We start from the raw sequence: 21,024 nt of genomic DNA, 5'->3' as shown, positions 1-21,024 counted from the left end.
TGAATAGCTTTTTTCCATAACATACAGCATTGTTCTTTATTCTTTTGTCTGCCCTCAGAGCTGAAACTCAGTCAGAATCTGTCTGTGACTGAGCAACGTTCATTTCAGTTGGACTACCTAGTAAATGACACCACTTTTCCAGGCCCCGAGGGAACAGTGCTGTTACATTTCAATGTGACTATCCTGCCGGTTCCTATTCGCTTCTCCAATATCACCTACTTCTTCACTGTCTCAAAGAAAGCAACGACATACTCCCAGGTGCTTTAATAATGTTTTTAGTCATTTTGAACATGTGCAAGGAGGAGTAGAGAAGTGTTATTGTAAATATTAAAATCTGCAATATTAAGAAACAGATTTGCGATTCCTGAAGATAATACCAGTCTTTGCAAAAGAATACTGTTTTATTCAGTAAAAAGAAACATTTTAGGTAAGTTTAAAGTTTATGAAATGTCATGTCAAAGCTGGTACAGATTCAGTACATACAAACATAACAAGACTTGTTAATCCCTATTGCTGCTATAGATGTTTAAATAGACAAGTCAATCACAATTGACCTATATCAATACATTTCTATGCCTCTGTTTTCAAGTACATGTGGAATTATGATTTGTTGTTGTTGCTTTTGATTTTTTTTATTTGACAATTTTCATATAATAAATGAAATTACAATATACTTCACAGATTACTCCAGATGATCCCCACTGATGTGTTGTTTGTTTCTTTATTAGATTGGAAATGTCTGTGTGGACAACTGTCTGAAGTTTAAGGGCATTCATGTCACATATCAGTTAGAGATCGCAGACAGGAACATCTCTGCTGATGCTCAGTCATGTTACATGGCAGTTAGCCTTGCACAGACCCCAAACGATAAGACTGGTGTGCTCTATGTGAATGACACTGAGGTGTTACGCAGAGAAGAGTGCCAAGATCTGCAGTACGTAGTTATTGCCCAGGAGCAGCAGAACAATTTTCAGGCCAAGACTCAGCTCTTCATCATTTTTAATGGTGAAGGTAAGGACAAAAGTTTGCAAGACTATGTCTATGAATACCAGTCATGAACCATAGGTGAGAAAGCAACAGACCTGTTGATACAGGTGCTAGTGGGATTGTAATTTTGTGCTCTGCTTTTTCCTATCTGACTGTGCCGTGTAGCAGAACTCATGAGGACGGATGATCTACGGGTTTTGGCTTGTGCAGAGAAGAGACAGCGAGGGGAGTGTGAGGCGTCTCGAGGCCTGGGAGCCCCTACAGGCAGATGCCAGTGGAGACAAGGCAAAGATAAAGGTTACCCACAATTCCCTTGACTCCTAAAGTGGCATAGAATCAAATACACTGCACTTACCATATTACTGTGGAGCTGTGTCTATCATTCAAAAGGACAAATTCTGTGTCATTGTATTACTTTTGCAGGAATATCTAAAAAATACTCAACCTGTTCCCCTGACCTCCGCACGTGTCCAGATGGTTACTGTGATGCCATTGAGAGCAAAAACATATCCATATGTCCTCAGGATTGCTCCAGTGAGACTTTAAACTTCTACCGTGTTTTGAGGTTTTCATATACTGTTTAGTTAGATCAGCATAATTCTGCAGTTATGCTTTTTAGGAAGTGCAACGACTACACTGTAAAAAATCTTTTGTTGATTCAACACATATTTTGTTCCTTTTTTGCATGGGCTTTTTCGAGTTTTACTTATTTGGAAAAACATATCTGACAAATTATGAAGTAATCTGAACTGATTAAATTGAGTTATGTAAACTTAACATTAGTTAGATGAACTTAAATTGGATAGTTATGAAAACTTCACTTTAGTTAGCTGAACTTAAAGAACTGTAGCTGCAAAGCTGCTTTAATCAATACTGAATGTATTAGTACTAGAATATTAATTTGTAAATTACATTTAATTTAGGCTAAAACGATGGCAAATTAAAATCACAGCAACACATTTCAATACACAATTACATTTATTGCAAACGATTCACATTTTGCATAAGACATCCCATGATAATAAAATCAAATAAATTATTAAATAAATGAATGAATAAACAAGTAGGCTAAATTACCCAATGAGGGGGGCCTCAGACTTGCTGTTCAGAATCGGAACTAATAAATGAACTAAGGCAGTTAGACCAATTTTTTGGTTTAATTTAATGAATCTGTGCCGATGATTTTAAAATAACATTCATATTTTAATGTCTGTGTAACTCATTTATATACCACAGACAGTAGTGATAATTAAAATAATATTTTCAATGTAGAAATAGTGATTTTATTCACCAAAGTCAAATACTTTGGTCAAATCAATGTTCACAGTAAATTGTTTCGTTTACAGCAATTTAAAAAATATTTGGAGTGAAGCCTGCAAAAAATCTACAGTTGTTTCAACCTGCGTATTTAACAACATGTTCATTCAACTTGCGGCCTTATTGAGGACAAAGAAACTTAAATTTTCTTGTCTGGACAATCTATATCTACATAAAAATAATTAGTTAAAATAACTAAATCACAAAATTATTTTTTTACAGTGTATAAGAACATGTCTTTTTGTCAGGTCTGCCCATAATTGGGGGTTACGAGAGGGACCTGTATGGAATCAAAGCTGGACATGGGACCTGCTACTGTTTTTCAGGAAAGTGCTTCTGTGAAAAGGAAGAATTGCCAGGTGAGCTGTATGATTTTTTTATTTTTTACATTTTTCATCAGAAGCTACATAAGATATAAACAATGTTTCCCAGAAGTTAAAATAAGCCGCAATCATCCAATTAAAAAAGTTTACACCCCCCTGTGTCTTATTTCATCGTGTTGCCTTCTTGAGCATCAGTGAATGATTTCACCTTGTGTAATAGTTGTGTATGAGTCCCTCAGTTGTCCTCAGTGTGAAAAGATAGATCTCAAAAGTATGCAATTACTGTTGGAAAGGATTAAAATATGAATAAGATGTTAGAAAATCAAACAAGAAAATGTGCAGGACCTAAAGGATTTTTCTGAAGATCAGTGAGCATTTTAACTGCTCTGGACAAACAAGGGACTCGTGAACAACTATCACAAAACATAAAATCAGTCTTTGATCATCTAGGTAAAAGCACACAGAGATTAAATGGTTAGTTCACCCAAAAATGAAAATTCTGTCATTTATTACTCACCCTCATGCCGTTCCACACCCGTAAGACCTTCGTTAATCTTCGGAACACTAATTAAGATATTTTAGTTGAAATCCGATGGCTCCGTGAGGCCTCCATAGGGAGCAATGATTTCCTCTCTTAAGATCCATAAAGGTACTAAAAGCATATTTAAATCGGTTCATGTGAGTACAGTGGTTCAATATTAATATTATAAAGCGACGAGAATATTTTTGGAGCGCCAAAAAAACTAAATAACAACTTATTTAGTGACGGCCGATTTCAAAACACTGCTTCAGGAAGATTCGGAGCATAAATGAATCAGTGTGTCGAATCATGATTCAGATCGCGTGTCAAACTGCCAACGGCTGAAATCACGTGACTTTGGCGCTCCGAACAGCAGATTCGATACACTGATTCATCTGTGCTCCGATGCTTCCTGAAGCATTGTTTTGAAATCGGCCATCACTTAATAAGTCGTTATTTAGTGTTTTTTGGCACTCCAAAAATAGTGCCAAAAAAAACCATCTCGTCGCTTTATAATATTAATATTGAACCACTGTACTCACATGAACCGATTTAAATATGTTTTTAGTACCTTTATGGATCTTGAGAGAGGAAGTGTCATTGCTCCCTATGGAGGCCTCACGGAGCCATCGGATTTCAAAATATCTTAATTTGTGTTCTGAAGATTAACGAAGGTTTTACAGGTGTGGAACGGCATGAGGGTGAGTAATAAATGACAGAATTTTCATTTTTGGGTGAACTAACCTTTTAAGATTAAAGGGTACTAAAATTTTGAACTGGTTCCTTTGTGTAAAGTCACTTATTATTTTGTCAAAATTAAAAATAACATGCAATTTTTATAATCTTTTATAATATAAAGTTACCACAGTACAAATATTAAAGCCCAAAATATGTATCAATGCTACTTTCATAAAGTAAAATCACTAAATGCCTTCCTTCTGCTGGAAAAAGTAGTCTGATGTTTTTTCTTTAACAGAACCGTTGGGTGAAGCGGTCATAATCGTGCTTAATCATGAATAAAACACAGCTAATGCCCAATCAGAATCAATGACCGAAACTATATATACAGACAAAAATTGTAATGCTTTGTTTCTAATTGTTTTTCAGAGGCTTTTTGTGACAACACGTGTAAGACCGTCATTGCAACTGGTGTCCTCCTATCCTTCATTGTCTCCATTATCCTGTCTTCATACTTTCTCCACCGTTATCACAAGAGCACACCTAAGCCACCCATTGCCTCAGCTGAAATGACTTTCCGACGGCCGGCCCAATCCTACCCAATCAGTTACTCAGCCAATAACGTTCGTCGAGCTTCTCTCGATTCCATGGAGAATCAGGTGGCCATTGACACCTTCAAAATACCTGTAAGTGTTGCTCGGTGTCTTTACTTAGTTTTCAGTCCAGTTCATTCATACTTTATATATATATATATATATATATATATATATATGTATATATATATATATATATATATATATAATATATATATATATATAGTAGTCAACATTTGAAGTGGATCAAAACTTTCATCAAAGTTGTCCTAAAACCTTCTTCTTAGGACAACATAGTTCTTAGGACAAATTTGATGAACTTTTTTGATCCACTTCAAATGCAATTTGAACTGATTAATGAAATTATTATTAATGAGATTGTTTCTGTTCTGTCCTTTTCTCATTTCTATTAACAGGAAGATCCAAAGTGGGAGTTCCCACGAAAAAACCTAGTGCTTGGTAAGACTCTTGGAGAGGGAGAGTTTGGGAAGGTTGTGAAGGCCACAGCTTTCCGGCTCAAAGGAAAAGCTGGATACACTACAGTTGCTGTAAAGATGTTGAAAGGTATGCAACTCAAAATCCATGGCTCAGATGCAGTTTTGCATTTGATCAAATAACTTTTTAAAAGCTGGAAAATTCTATAATGAATCCTAAGATGAATTTTTTTTCGCCACAGAAAATGCGTCTCACAGTGAGCTTCGAGACCTTCTGTCAGAGTTCACATTGCTCAAGCAGGTTAATCATCCTCATGTAATAAAAATGTATGGAGCTTGCAGCCAGGATGGTAAGACATTTTATTAAAATGCATTTGTTTTTGCTTTGCTCTGTTTGCACTGCGTGCTTACACAAGTTCCTCTGTTCAGGTCCATTATACTTAATTGTCGAATACGCCAAGTACGGCTCACTGCGGAACTTCCTGAGAGAGAGCCGGAAAGTTGGACCAAGCTACATGAGCAACGATGCCAACCGCAACTCAAGCTACTTGGAAAACCCAGATGAGAGAGCTCTGACCATGGGTGACCTCATCTCCTTTGCATGGCAGATCTCCAGAGGAATGCAATACCTGGCTGAAATGAAGGTATGTCAGCAGTTTAGGGAATATCCATCACAGAATATCAAATGTTCCATTTTAAAGAAATATTGTAATGAAAGAAAATGTGCTTAGCTTGTTCACAGAGACCTTGCTGCCAGGAATGTGCTGGTGGCAGAGGGAAGGAAGATGAAAATATCAGACTTTGGTTTATCTCGAGATGTCTATGAGGAAGATTCATATGTGAAGAGGAGCAAGGTGATACATTTTGTTCAGTTGCATCAAACTAGATATATCCTATCTTTCACAGATGCTTGAATATTTGTCTCATTCATTCTCTCGAATTTATTTGGAACCTACAAATGGTTTAATGCAATTTTACAATTGTTAGACTTTATGTCTTAATGTGCTCTCAATTTCTAGGGTCGTATTCCTGTCAAATGGATGGCTATAGAGTCTTTGTTCGATCACATCTACACCACACAAAGCGATGTGTAAGTTATGGCAAGATTTCATGCAACACACGTAACTCTAAAGACCCATTCACACGATAGGACGATAGCATTAACGATAAAGATATAGTTATAAAAAAAAGTTCACACCACAACTATCATTGGGATCACTTTTCAGAATGATATTTTCCATCTGATGAACAATAAAAACATTGACAGCCAATCAGAATCCATCCTGTTTAAGGAGCTCAAGCATTTAAAGCAGCAGAAGACAAAACCGCAGCAAACGCTTAGAACAAATGCGATGGTGTGGACGCTAATATAGTTATTGTTATAGATATCTTTATAGTTATCGCTCTTGGTGTGTGAACGGGCCTTAAAGGGTTAGTTCACCCAAAAATGAAAATTCTGTCATTTATTACTCACCCTCATGCCGTTTCACACCCTTAAGACCTTCGTTAATCTTCAGAACACAAATTAAGATATTTTACTTGAAATCCGATGGCTCCGTGAGGCCTCCATAGGAAGCAATGTCACTTCCTCTCTCAAGATCCATAAAGGTACTAAAAACATATTTAAATCGGTTCATGTGAGTACAGTGGTTCAATATTAATATTATAAAGCGATGAGAATATTTTTGGAGCGCCAAAAATTACAAAATAACGACTTATTTAGTAATGGCCGATTTCAAAACAATGCTTCAGGAAGCATCGGAGCACAATGAATCGGTGTGTCGAATCTGCTGTTCGGAGCGCCAAAGTCACGTGATTTCAGCCGTTGGCAGTTTGAAACGCGATCCGAATCATGATAAATAAGTCGTTATTTTGTTATTTTTGGCGCTCCAAAAATATTCTCGTCACTTTATAATATTAATATTGAACCACTGTGCTCACATGAACCGATTTAAATATGTTTTTAGTACCTTTATGGATCTTGAGAGAGGAAATGACATTGCTTCCTATGGAGGCCTCACTGAGCCATCTGATTTTAACTAAAATATCTTAATTTGTGAAGATGAACGAAGGTCTTACGGGTGTGGAACGGCATGAGGGTAAGTAATAAATGACAGAATTTTCATTTTTGGGTGAACTAACCCTTTAACCCTAGCTAACATGTATCTATACAAATAATCTCCACTTCATATTTAACGTTTGAAGAATTAGTTCTTGGAATAGGGTTTCTTCCATGACAACTTCCTAATGCAATCTGCCTCTACATTTTTTTCTCTAGTTGGTCTTTTGGTGTCCTGTTATGGGAGATTGTGACTCTGGGTGGAAACCCCTACCCAGGCATTGCTCCGGAACGGCTTTTCAACCTTCTGAAGACAGGCTACAGGATGGAGAAACCAGAGAACTGCACAGATGAAATGTGTGTTTAACAGTCATTCCGTCATCAGTTGAATGTTTTGTAGAATTAAGAGATGAATTAAGAAATCATGTTCCAAAACCACCATGTTATCATGGGATATATATCATTTTAACATTTAAGTTAGCATATTTAGCATTATATGACTTGACATGTTGTGTCCACAATGTACTTATTTTTTGTGTATTTGTTCTGCATTTCGCTTGTATAATTTATTCAATCAGAGATATTCTGTACCAGGTGATGAATGCTCTGTTATGTGATGTAGGTACAATCTGATGCTTCGTTGTTGGAAACAAGAGGCAGATAAGCGTCCCACTTTCTCTGACATCAGCAAAGAACTTGAGAAAATGATGGTGAAAAGCCGAGTAAGAACACAATGAACACTTCCTCTCACATACAATCACACACACAAATCAAAACACTTCTGAATGAAATCACAACCTGAGCTGAACCTGACTTTTCTAAACTTTATAAGTTAAACATGAATAATATTTACACACTAATTATCTTATGCATACATTACTGTTCAAAGGTCTAAGGTCAGTAAGATTTTTAGAAATGAGTACTTTTATTCAACAACGACTCATTAAATTGATCAAAAGTGTCTTTTATAATGTAACAAAATTTCTATTAAAAATGCTCTTTTTTGGACTTTCTATTCATCAAAGAATTCTGTATGACAATTTCTACAGAAATTATAAATAGCACAACTGTTTTCAACATTGATAATTCATTTTTCTTGCATATTGCTAATATATGTTTCAGCATATTAGAATGATTTCTGAAGGATCATGTGACACTGAAGACTGGAGTAATAGCTGCTGAAAATTCAGCTCTGCTGTCACAGAAGTATAGTAAATACTAATAGTTAGTATAGTAAATAGTTGTTAAAATAGAAAACAGTTATTTTAAATTGTAATAATATTTTACAATATTACTGTTTTTACTGCAATGCAGCCTTGGTGAGCATATGAAACACCTTTTAAAAACATTTAAAAAAATCTTACTGACCCTAAACTTTTAAACGGCAATATATGTTTATTAATTTATGTTGTTATAATGATGAAGAATTCCTCTAGGTAAGTGATAATGTAAAACAATGGATGAACACAGAAGAACCCTCCTGCAGAGAGTAAAGGTTTTTACTACTTTGTCGATTTTCAACCATCATAACCAAATGTAATTATAACTTAGAATAAATGAAATGTTAAACTAACTTTATTCCACAATTATTATAATATGACAACCTGCTCTCTAGTGAGGGATGTTGACTAGCGAATAAAGACAAATCTCATCATAATGTAAGTCTTGCTCAAGAAATGTTTATTTTTTGACATGAAATATGTGATGTTGCACTAAACAGTTATGGTACCTTTTCTCTCATTGGCATAACTTGTGTGTTTCCCTTCATCAGGACTATCTGGATCTTGCGGCTTCCACGCCGGCAGACGCCCTGCTATATGACGACTCCCTCTCTGAAGAGGACACACCTTTAGTGGACTGTAGTAACGCCCCTCTCCCTCGAACCCTCCCCTCCACTTGGATTGAAAACAAGCTCTATGGTAGAATTTCCCATGCATTTACTCGATTCTAATACAGGGAACAAAATCAGTTTATGTTTGTGCCTTCCATAGGAAGTGCTGTGATTGTGCTAACGGCATGGTTGCCAGTGGCTTATGAATACTGCTCGTGTTTTATAGACTCAGTTAGTGCTGTAGTGTCTGGATCTAGGGATCAGATGTTTCATTTGGACCTGCTTCCGATGTACTCTATTATTTGAAATATTAATTTTAAAAGGCTTTATTGTCCAAGTATTATTACTACTGATAAAAAAATAAATCAATTTTTACTCATATACACACAACTTAATATGTATTATGTTCAGCTAGGAAAATATATTTTAAGATGTGGTTATGATTTACATCATATGTGAAATTTTTATTGGTTTGCAGGGCTTTAGGTTAAGTTTTACATTTGAAACAGGTCCCGTGTGCTCTGGATGTGCTCTCTCTGTAATATCATGACCATATTACAGAAAATGAGTGTTTAACATAGATGGAGTCAGTTCTGAAAGCAGTAAGGCTTTTGAATTAAACTCTTCTTTAGATCCTAAAAATATGCAAGACTTTCTTAGCTTTCCCTAAAATGATGGCATTAATAGTAGAATACATAAGCAATAAAATGGCCAGGAGTAAAACACTTTCTATGCATGGGCTCTTTGATGTCAATTATTTTTGGGAGCACACTCACACACACACACAAACCTTTTAGTGGAGCACTGATGATCTGTTTCATTTAAAAGCATGTGCATAGAATGCCAAAGACAACAGGAGCCACAATACTGATGTCATGATGATGTCATAGAATATATGATGTCACCTCAGTGGAATATTGACATGAATGACCAAAAAGCACTCAAAGGACCAAAGAATGATTTCATGCTTATACCACATGCTCAAACGAACCCGTAATTCATGCTATTTTATATAACTGTGTTCAAAAGCTGAGCTGAGTTTTGTTTGAGAGCCTTACTGTCTGGACTTAATGCTTCCTCAGTGCAGAAAAAATGATATGTTCTCGTTTTTAGGCATGTCATACCCGAACTGGCCTGAGAAGAGCCCGGTACCGCTCAACAGACTTGATGCCACTAACCCTGTCTTTACAAGATATGCCAATGATAGTGTTTATGCAAACTGGATGGCTTTGCATTCTCCCGCAAAAATTGTGGACACGCTCGATAGTTAAAAACGCAAACCAAAATCATTGGTGGTGGAAAAGACGTGGGGGGTGGGGAGATGTGTATATTTATATGATACTGTATATATGTTGTATGATGATAAAGTGGGTTCCCTTTTATTTCTGCTGTTGTGTAGAAGATGGGAGGGTGGTCAAAGATTTCAAATTGGCTGGAATTGGATAAAATATGCTTCAAGCAGCTCATAGGCAACTGTTACCACAAGGCCCTGTTGGCCATGTTGTATCACTGCATGCCTCTGTACAGTTTAATGTCCATGTTTAAGTGCCTGTGCCGCTTCTGTTAGGGAACACCAGTTATAAATGCATGACCGAGACATTCTTGGTCCCACTCCAGGAATTAAAGGGAGCTTCTTTACCATCACCTACTGAAGATGTTTGCCTCAAAGACTGGACATGATTATTTGAAAAAAAAGAAGCCAAGTTTGTTTCTTCTTGATCATGCGTCATCTGTCATATGACAGAATCAACTACTTTTTGTTTTTTAAATATTCATATTTTGCTCTGTGGTAACTATGAGTTATGAATATTGCCATAACAGAGTATGAACATGTTTAATTTAATGTCATATGGTGATTTAATTTTCATTCCTTGTAAAGACATTATTTGTGCAACAATAACTAGGCCTACAATACATAAAGCTGAGTGTGATTCCTCATTATGTTGTCAAAACATTACATTTCAATAAATAAAACTGTTAGAAGATGTCAAGGTTTCCTTGTTATTTCATTATCAGACTTAATGAAAGAGTGAAAGAGTCATAATTATTTACATAAATAAAAAGTTTCAAATGTTATAACATCTGTCCATCCATGATAGCCGACACATTTTTATACTGTGACCACAAAAATGAATGAATGAAAGATTTATTGAAATCGCACACAATAAAAGTTTTTCCTGTCATAGAAACAAAGTGGAGCAGCAGCACGAATACAAAATAAATAGAACCCTATAAAAGAAAGAAAAGCAGCATTAAAAAGCAAGTGGGTTAACTTTCAAAAAGTAGGTAATTTTGTTAATGACAGTCTTTAACGATTTTTAAAACATCTGAAGACGACATACAGGCTTTTATTTTGAAATGCTGCGGCTCAAAGCGGAAGTAACATTTTTATTGTGCTTCCTTTTTTCGTTGCCCCGTGGCGTTCTGTTCCCACATTTATTATGCTCGGTATTCTGTTGAACAGTTGCATAAAGAAGCGGTTACCGACAGCCACATACAATCACAACTACCGAGGTAAGTGTCGCACATTGTTCGCACATTACGTGTTTGTTTTATCCAAGAAAACAACTTCAATCTCGATGTTTTCTTCCGCAAATTAAATTGCTAGAATTTTTTTTTTTTTTCATCAGGCAGATGTTTTGCTGTGCGCACAAAGCTGTGTTTTCGGTGAATATGAATAGTTATATTGTGTATGGAGTCAGTCTGCAAAATAAACAGATAGGGTGATCAGGAATCCGACCCCGCTTATCACACGGCTACCTACCAATTATCAAAAACATTGATATAAAATATTCATTATTTAATTATTATAGTTAACATATTTAAATTATTGTCTTATTTTTAGATTATCTTAAAGTTTCGATCCTCTAAGAATTATAGTCCGCTATTTAACAATCTGAAATCTGCCTAGCAACAATTTAACAATATTAATTTACATACCGGTATTATCGGTTTGCAATCCAAGTCTCTTTACTTTTGTGTGTGTGTGTGTGGATATTCGTTTAATAAATGAATAACGTTTTAATAAAGAATAGTATCATTAATATTTTTTAAATGGAGAAAAAAAAACAAGGCACTGTAGGCTGTTAAGTTATTTTATATAGTTTTTAATTATTTGAATATTTGTTTCACTATTGTCTGGTCTACTGTTTAATTTTTTGTCAGTTCATGCTTGGTCTATAAATATATTGATTAGAAACTATTTATCATGATTTGAATCTCTTTTTAGATGTGTTGCTTCTCATAACTGAGGAATATTGTGCAAGCAGGATGACAGTTTGTCAATGGTGTATTCACACATCTCTGAGGAATCTGAGCATGATCGGCGTGCTGTAGTCTCAGAGGAGCATCATTACAAGAGAAATGTGACACTAGCGCACGGCCTTCGCTTTGCTTGGGAATGGATTAATGTGAAAGACTTCATCCTTCCTAAAGGTTACGTTTTGACTGGGTGAGAATGCAACAGTGTGGCTGGTAAAGAGCACCCTGCCTCTCAGAAATGCCCAGACGGGGGCTTCCTCTGCAGGGGCGGGCGCGTTGGCTTCTCCTGGGTATATTTTTGCTCCTGGTGCTGCTGCTCTTTGCTTACCTGCTGGAATGCACGCCACCTGCAGATGTGAGTCAGGTGCTGCCTGGCCTGGGCGGAGATCCGTATGGGAAGGAGTATTACCAGGCCCTCCTGCAGGAACAGGAAGAGCGGCATCTCAGCCGAGCGGCCAGCCTCAAGAGGCAGATCGCGCAGCTCAAACAAGAACTCCAAGAGATGAGCGAGAAACTGAGAGTGCTTCAAGAAAAAAAAGAGGGTCCCGGGCCACAGAGCCTGATTGATGGCAGAGATCAAGAGCCGAGTGACCTCTTGGAGTACCTGCACTCACAAATCGACAAAGCAGAGGTGAATACAGGAGCGAGGCTGCCGAGCGAGTACGCGCTTGTGCCCTTTGAGAGCTTCACCACCACAAAGGTGTACCAGCTGGAGATGGGCCTGACGCGCCACCCCGAGGAAAAGCCAGTGCGGAAGGACCGGAGGGATGAGTTGGTGGAGGTGATAGAAGCAGGTTTGGATATTATTAATAACCCAGAAGATGATGACGGACAGGAGGACAACATCCCCATGCAGAGGCAGACGTTCACAGAAAGCCATTTTTTTGAGGGTAAGAGCTGTTTAGATGAAGTATACACTATGTTCTGGGTTTGCGTGTGCTTGACAGCGACTGTTTGTATTTGTGCATAATAAAGGTGGTGTGAACTTTGCACAGCACTAAATATTCAGTAACTTGAGCTGCTTTTGTGTACTTGCTATTCTTGGCAGGACTCTACAGGACCGAGAGGGACAAAGGCACACTGTATGAGCTCTACTTCGCTAAAGAGAATTCCCACGAGTACCGTCACGTCACCCTCTTCCGTCCATTTGGGCCTCTCATGAAAGTGAGGAGCACGTCTGTAGACGCCGCCAGCACCATCATTAACATCATAGTGCCACTGTCAGGCCGCACTGAAGCCTTTGTTCAGTTCTTGCACAACTTCAGGTGAGAAGGTCACTATAGAAAGTTTCAGGAAGATTACTCCTGAAATGCGTGCAGTGTAAATGTGATGACGTATTTTTGTTACCGTTGGGTTCCCTAGACAAAAACTAATAGGATTTATTCCATTGGCTTTTGGATTATTGTAGAAAATAAGCTCTGTGACCGGCAAAAGTTTACGATTCTTACATGTTTTCTTCATCATGATGATCTTCACAAGAAGATGACCATTTAGGGATTTTGAAGAAGAGCTAAATGTAGGCTATAAAGAAACTACACCACAGTCGCCACCATTAAGCTTCTGAAAACCATTAAGCTTCTTTCAGTTCTTTATTTAAAAACATTTTCCCTTTCAGTATGAGTTAGAGTTGTTTGCAAGAGTGTGATTATAAACTGAGGCTGTAAAAAGCACAATAGTACGTAGATTAGTTTCACTGTTCGGCTGATAATCCAACAGCCTCTGTAGTCCCATTTAGCCACATGTTAGCAATCGCCTTTATCAGGATATGTAATATAAAATTACGAGTGGTGTATTACCAATATCATAGATATACACTACCGCTCAAAAGTTTGGGATCGGTAAGATTTTTAATGTTTTTAAAAGAAGTTTCGTCTGCTCACCAAGGGTGCATTTACTTAATTATAAATACAGTAAAAACAGTAATATTGTGAAAAATGATTACAATTTAAAATGACTTTTCTATTTGAAATTTGAAATATTTTAAAATGTAATTTTATTCTTGCAAAGCTGAATTTTCAGCATCGTTAATCCAGTCTTCAGTGTCACATGATCCTTCAGAAATCATTCTAATATGTCAATTTGTGCTTAAGAAACATTTATTGTTTACAATTGTACAAAATATTTGTGTACAATATATTTTTTTTCAGGATTCTTTGATGAATAGAAAGTTCAAAAGAACAGTGTTTATCTGAAATCTAATCTTTTGTAACATTATAAATGTCTTTACTGTCACTTTTGATTGATTTAATGCATCCTTGCTGAATAAAAATATTAATTTCTTTTCAAAAAAATAAAAATAAAAATTCTTACTGACCCCAAACTTTTGAACGGTAGTGTAAAATGTTACAAAAGCTTTGTATTTTAGATAAATGCTGTTCTTTTGAACTTTTTATTCATCAAGGGATCCTGAAAAAAAGTACACAACTGTTTTCAACATTGATAATAATAACAAATATTTCTTGAGGAACTAATCTTCATATTAGAATGATTTCTGAAGGATCATGTGACACTGAAGACTGGAGTAATGATGCTGAAAATTCAGCTTTGCCATCACAAGAATAAATTACTTTATTTAAAATTGTAATAATTTTTCACAATATTATTGTTTTTACTGTATTTTTAATTAAATAAAGTAAGCCTTGGTGAGCAGACAAAACTTCTTTTAAAAACATTAAAAATCTTACAGATCCCAAACTTTTGTGCGGTAGTGTACGTAGATGTCACATTTGACTGCTACAGACTCGTCTGCATGCTCGCCATCTTGGAACGGTAAGAGTGTCATCACTCACAGTAAGAATCAATGATTCCACAGCTTCTGGTTGTGAAACTGCCAACATTTACATTCCAGAAGAAATGGGATAACCTTTCACAGGTGATAATGTGTTGGTTTGTTTATATACAGTACAGTCCAAAAGTTTGAAACCACTAAGATTTTTAATGTTTTTAAAAGAAGTTTCGTCTGCTCACCAAGGCTACATTTATTTAATTAAAAATACAGTAAAAAACAGTAATATTGTGAAATATTATTACAATTTAAAATAACTGTGTACTATTTAAATATATTTGACAAAGTAATTTATTCCTGTGATCGTTACTCCAGTCTTCAGTGTCACATGATCCTTCAGAAATCATTCTAATATGCTGATTTGCTGCTCAATAAACATTTATGATTATTTTCAATGTTGAAAACAGTTGTGTACTTTTTTTTTTTTTTTTTTAGGATTCCTTGATGAATAGAAAGTTCAAAAGAACAGCATTTATCTGAAATACAAAGCTTCTGTAGCATTATACACTACCGTTTAAAAGTTTGGGGTCAGTAAGAATTTTTATTTTTATTTTTTTGAAAAGAAATTAAAGAAATGAATACTTTTATTCAGCAAGGATGCATTAAATCAATCAAAAGTGGCAGTAAAGACATTTATAATGTTACAAAAGATTAGATTTCAGATAAACACTGTTCTTTTGAACTTTCTATTCATCAAAGAATCCTGAAAAAAAATATTGTACACAAATATTTTGTACAATTTTACACATTAAATGTTTCTTGAGCAGCAGATCAGCATATTAGAATGATTTCTGAAGGATCATGTGACACTGAAGACTGGAGTAATGATGCTGAAAATTCAGCTTTGCCATCACAGGAATAAATTACTCCTGTGTTAAAACTTCTTTTAAAAACATTAAAAATCTTAGTGGTTCCAAACTTTTGGACTGTACTGTGTATATATATATATATATATATATATATGTGTATATGTATATGTTTTTACTGTGGTACTTTTTAATGTTTTTACTTTTACTATGGTAATTGTCGTGTTAGCTGATGCTGTTGTCTTATATTGTGTTAGTCTAGAGATTCATTCTAGGCATCTAACTACGGTTGCAGACACTCTTTCAACTCGCTCTTGAATGTTTAGAAACCGCCGCTAATGAGGCACTCATTGGTGTTCACCACCAAGCTTATTAGGGCATTTAACTAAAAAGACTTCAGGATGATTGAACTGGCAGTGCTAAAATGCTAACTCGTTTCTGGGTTTTAGCTTACAAATATATCATTTCTGCAGCACTAACTAAATTTCACAGACACTGATCACACAGAACTCCCTTTTAATTCACGTAACCAACTTGAACCCGATGCAAAGTCTATATGGGAATGTGCAAAATGTTTCACCATCATGCACACAAAACTGATCATGTGGATTCCTGTTGAATGAATGGATTTTAAATACAAAATTTCGCTAAGCATGTAAAAGAGATCATGTCAGGGAATGTGCGTGTCAGTTTGTTCTTGTGTGCTCCAAATCATACGGTTGAACTTCTAAAGACATGTGGGATGCAGCAACACAGAGCCAGATGTTACACTGTTTTACAAGAAAATGTTTTCCAGAACAGTTTTCTCTTTGGAAGTTTTATAAATGTTGTGGTCAGACGGTGTTTTCTGTGTGCAGGGAAGTTTGTATACAACAAGACAAGCGGGTACATCTCACAGTGGTGTATTTTGGTCAGATGGGCTTGCAGGAGGTGAAGGCGTCTTTGAGGAAAATGTCCAGGTTTGAGCTTTAAAAATGTTCTGTCATACTGCATGTGCGTCATTGAAGCATTCTCTGTTTGCCAGCATCCTGAATGGAGCAAACCCAAGGAAAAGAAATTTGCTGTTTACCCATCTTAATGGGGCAGTAGAAATGTTCTTTTGAAAAACTGTAATTTTCTTGACTAGCAGGAAGTAAGCTTCCTTTTTCGTAATTATTGTGCGCGGAGCTCGCAGAGTAATTCACATTATCTGTACATTACCATTCAAAATTTTTGGAGTCAGTAAGATTTTTATTGAAAGAAATAAATTATTTTATTCAGCAATTATGCATTAAAGGTGCCCTAGAACCAGTTTTTACAAAATGTAATATAAGTCTAAGGTGTCCCCTGAATGTGTCTGTGAAGTTTCAGCTCAAAATACCCCATAGATTTTTTTTTTTTATTAATTTTTTTAACTGCCTATTTTGGGGCATCATTAACTATGCACCGATTCAGCGTGCCGCCCCTTTAAATCACGCGCCTAATTGCGCTGCAAATATTGGGGGCGTACATATTAATGATCCCAACATAACAGTCGGTGTTATGTTGAGATTCGCCTGTTTTTCGGAGGTCTTTTAAACAAATGAGATTTATATAAGGAGGAGGAAACAATGGAGTTTGAGACTCACTGTATGTCATTTCCATGTACTGAACTCTTGTTATTCAACTATGCCAAGGTAAATTCAATTTTTGATTCTAGGGCACCTTTAATTAGATCAGTAGTGACGGTAAAGACATTTATAACATTACGAAAGATTTCTATTTCAAATAAAAGCTGTTCTTTTGATATTCCTTTTAAAGAATACTAAAAAATATATCATGGTTGCCACAGAAATATTAATTACATTATTACATAATTACATTAACATTAATAATAAGAAGAAATATTTCTTGAGCACAAAATCAGCATATCAGAATGATTTCTGAAGGATCATTTGACAATGAAGACTGCGGTAATGGCTGCTGAAAATTCAGCTTTGCCATCACAGGAATAAATTACATTTTAAAATATATTAACATAGAAAACAGTTTATTTAAATTGTAATATTATTTCACAATTTTACTGTTTTTACTGTTGTTGTTGTTGTTGTTGTTTTTTTTTTATCAAATAAATGCAGCTTTGGTGAGCTAAAGACTTCATTGAAAAACATTTACAAATCATACAAATCCAGACTAGTAAACAGTAGTTTGTGTAGATTGTAAACGCCTGTTATTATCCAGTATGGTTGGCGTAAATCTTCTAAGCTTCATTTTGTTTCCTGCACTGTTATTTATGATCCTTTCCAGTGAAGAGAACTTCAGTAACTACACTCTGATCCCTGTGGATGAGGAGTTTTCGCGTGGCCGTGGTCTGGACATTGGAGCTCACGCGTGGGAGAAAGGGGGGGATGTGTTGATGTTCTTCTGTGACGTTGACATCTACTTCACCCTGGAATTTCTTAGTACCTGTCGGCTTAACACAGCTCCAGGTTTGTCTGGATCTCATTTATATGTGAAAATTCATGGACCCATTACTAGATAAAACATCCATATTTCTCCCATTTTGCAGTAATAATATTAGTAATAATAGGATATGTAGCAAATAAATTAATGACATTTTCTTGTTTTATGCATGTTTGACAGAACAGTAAAATATCTTTATCAAAAATCATTTTTATACTAAAAATATAATCCTCTATGTAATTTTTTTTAATAACTTTTTTTCCTCCCTTGCAGGTAAACGTGTTTTCTATCCGGTGGTTTTCAGTTTGTACAATCCAGCTATAGTTTATGGAAATCTTGAGTTTCCACCCCCAATTGAGAATCAGCTGGTATGTAAGCTCATGATTTTTGTATACAACTACATATTTTTTTTAGAACATATGGTTTTCTAGTGATAGAAAAAATAATAATACAATTGTATGTTGTTTATAGATTCATAAAAAAGATGCTGGATTCTGGAGGGATTTTGGATTTGGCATGACTTGTCAGTATCGCTCTGACTTTCTAAGCATTGGTAAGTTAATGTGGACTTGTAGGAAAATAACGTTCTAATAATAATAATTTTCTTATTTAGGGTGACTGGCTTTGACCCATAATTCTATTCACTCAAAAATAAATAAGATTTTCAGCATCATTACCTCAATCTTCATAAATCATTTTAATATGCTGATTTGGTGCTGAGGTAACATTTCTTATCATTATTATTATCACTGTTTAAAACAGTTGTGCTGCTTAACATTTTTGTGGAAATGGTTGTTTTTTCAGGATTCTTTGAGTAGAAGGTTCAATGAATAGCATTTGTTTGTGTGTATTAAAGCATTTATTAAATAGAAATCTTTTGTAACATTATAAATGTCTTCACTCTCACTTTTGATCAATTTAATGCATCCTTGATGAATAAAAGTATTAATTTCTCTTTGAATGGTATCGTTTCCACAAAATTATTAATTATTAAAATCAGCATATTAGAAGGATCATGTGACACTGCTGAAAATTCAGCTTTGTCATTACAGAAATAAATTTCATTTTAAAATGTATCAAAATAGAAAATTATTTTTAAATTGTACTATTTCACAATATTACTGTTTTTAATGTGGTGTTTTAATAATTATTATTATTATTATTATTATTAAATAATTGCAGTCTTGGTGAACAGGAGAGACTCCTTTCAAAAACATAAATTGTAATTTTGGCAGGTATTTTATATACACTTAAAAGAAAATAAATTCAGCAACATTAGATGAAAGCGATGTTTCATGTATGCCAATAATATGTATTATATATTATATTTTATTGTACTAACTCTTCTTGTTGTAAAATAAAACAATGAAACTCAACTTTTTTTTTTTTCCCTTCGTAAATGAATGCATGCATGAGAATACTTTAAAACAAATGCATCAAAATACAATAAAAAAAATCCTTTGCTTATTGTTTCATACAAATAAACTCCCGTTTCTCTTTTCTAGGAGGATTTGATCTGGAAGTGAAAGGCTGGGGTGTAGAAGATGTGCACTTGTACAGGAAGTACCTACGGAGTGATCAGATTGTGATCCGCACCCCTGTATCAGGCCTCTTCCACCTGTGGCATGAGAAGCTGTGCGCAGACGAGCTGACCCCAGAACAGTACCGCATGTGCATCCAGTCCAAGGCAATGAATGAGGCGTCACACTCTCACCTGGGCATGCTTGTGTTCAGGGAGGAGATTGAAACTCACCTTCGAAAGCAGGCCTACAAAACTCAGAGCAGACCAGCAGAATGAATCAACAATACAGCAAGGAGCACAACTCTGTTGATAACAGCAATGAAGAAATGGGTCAAAATAATTTTCTTTTTCATATTATTTGAACTAAAGTCAAATCTATATAATTATCCAAGGATTACAGAAGACTTAGACAACAAAGACTACGTGTTATGGGAGGATGGTACTGATTGGTACTATATAAAGCCTTTACATCAATTACTTTGATTTACGGTCTGGAATAGTTTGCTTTAATGCCAATTTAGGTTTAGGTGTTAAGCACTAAAAGGTCTTTTTGGATTTGTTTACTACATAAGTGAATAATGACCAGTCCCTTTGGGGAAGTTAATTACTGAAGAGATTGTTTGGCCCTCATTCATGAAAACAAGTTTGTGGAAACAATTCATAAATTTGTTGTGTAAATTGTCTTGCTGAATTGAATGCAACAGCATAAAAACATACAAATGATTTGCACAGTTCTACTTATGATTTACAAGTAATGGCAATTGAGAAGACATGCCATGTGTAAAGTATGTCTGTTTTTTTTGCTATTAATTAACAAAGCCATGTGTTACATTTTTATATTATTTCTATTGAAAATGTGTACGGTTTGACAAAAAGGGAGATATGTTGCTAAAAGGGACAATCATCCACACGTGGATGTAGTTACATTTGCCATGCTGGATTTGTACTGTAGGTTATGTTTCTGCTGGAACAGTATTCAGGCTCTTCCCCAATCTTCCACATTTTTGCTGTGTGAGATAGCATGGACCTGATATGCATTTTGATGCATGTGTCAAACCTTTACTTTGCACCATGTGTGAGGACACTGGTCAGTGCCATAGCGATATCTGTCAGGGGTTTATGTTACAGGCTCTAAACATCCAATGCTTTGGCCTCTGCAACCACTTTGAAATGAATCTGTGGTATATAGTAAATTGAGGTATTAAAAAACAACTGTTGATGAGGATATTATGTATTAATTCCACTTAAACTGGCAGGTAGATTAAAACTAACCATTGCTGTCTATTGTAGAGCCTCTAATTGATCAGGATGTTGGGATACATTGCTCATTTTCTAAAACAAATAAAAGGAATACAACAAGCTATTTTTAATGTCTCCAAAATAAGGTGTGTGCACTGATATCATCATTGATTAGATCTTGGTGCTAGATCGAAATCAGCAAACTCTCAGAACTTCTGGGAAGTTTGAACCTTAAAGCATTGACCTGC

General features: G+C 35.5%; 2 protein-coding genes across 5 annotated transcripts in view; both read left to right on the top strand.

The window, feature by feature from the left end:
• The window catches only part of ret (ret proto-oncogene receptor tyrosine kinase), a 29,024-nt gene extending 18,295 nt beyond the window's left edge, over positions 1–10,729 (top strand). The window contains exons 6-20 of one of the 3 annotated variants that reach the window (XM_048204922.1): positions 59–258; positions 729–1,011; positions 1,156–1,284; positions 1,411–1,521; positions 2,553–2,663; positions 4,255–4,511; positions 4,835–4,982; positions 5,095–5,202; positions 5,282–5,496; positions 5,584–5,706; positions 5,872–5,942; positions 7,131–7,268; positions 7,534–7,633; positions 8,683–8,830; positions 9,856–10,729. In XM_048204922.1, coding sequence (XP_048060879.1) covers positions 59–258; positions 729–1,011; positions 1,156–1,284; positions 1,411–1,521; positions 2,553–2,663; positions 4,255–4,511; positions 4,835–4,982; positions 5,095–5,202; positions 5,282–5,496; positions 5,584–5,706; positions 5,872–5,942; positions 7,131–7,268; positions 7,534–7,633; positions 8,683–8,830; positions 9,856–10,013 — 2,300 coding nt within the window. In that variant the 3' untranslated portion in view covers positions 10,014–10,729. Of the gene's footprint in view, positions 1–58; positions 259–728; positions 1,012–1,152; positions 1,285–1,410; positions 1,522–2,552; positions 2,664–4,254; positions 4,512–4,834; positions 4,983–5,094; positions 5,203–5,281; positions 5,497–5,583; positions 5,707–5,871; positions 5,943–7,130; positions 7,269–7,533; positions 7,634–8,682 lie in introns of all 3 variants that reach the window. The other 2 variants (XM_048204921.1, XM_048204923.1) reach the window with 2 other exon arrangements.
• A 392-nt stretch (positions 10,730–11,121) lies between these two features.
• On the top strand, positions 11,122–20,900 carry csgalnact2 (chondroitin sulfate N-acetylgalactosaminyltransferase 2). Of its 2 annotated transcripts, none has more exons than XM_048204918.1 (8): positions 11,122–11,256; positions 11,972–12,893; positions 13,052–13,268; positions 16,452–16,553; positions 17,860–18,041; positions 18,289–18,383; positions 18,487–18,568; positions 19,521–20,900. In XM_048204918.1, the coding sequence occupies exons 2-8, from the start codon at positions 12,242–12,244 to the stop codon at positions 19,811–19,813; spliced, it is 1,623 nt and encodes a 540-aa protein (XP_048060875.1). In that variant the 5' UTR covers positions 11,122–11,256; positions 11,972–12,241; the 3' UTR covers positions 19,814–20,900. The 2 variants fall into 2 exon arrangements, with proteins under 2 accessions (XP_048060875.1, XP_048060876.1); XM_048204919.1 differs by having other exon boundaries at positions 11,132–11,256; positions 11,995–12,893.
• Positions 20,901–21,024: the final 124 nt, after the last annotated feature.

This window comes from Megalobrama amblycephala, linkage group LG10 (assembly GCF_018812025.1).
Source record: "Megalobrama amblycephala isolate DHTTF-2021 linkage group LG10, ASM1881202v1, whole genome shotgun sequence".
NCBI classification, from domain to species: domain Eukaryota; kingdom Metazoa; phylum Chordata; class Actinopteri; order Cypriniformes; family Xenocyprididae; genus Megalobrama; species Megalobrama amblycephala.
This window is presented reverse-complemented; position numbering and strand designations above follow the sequence as displayed.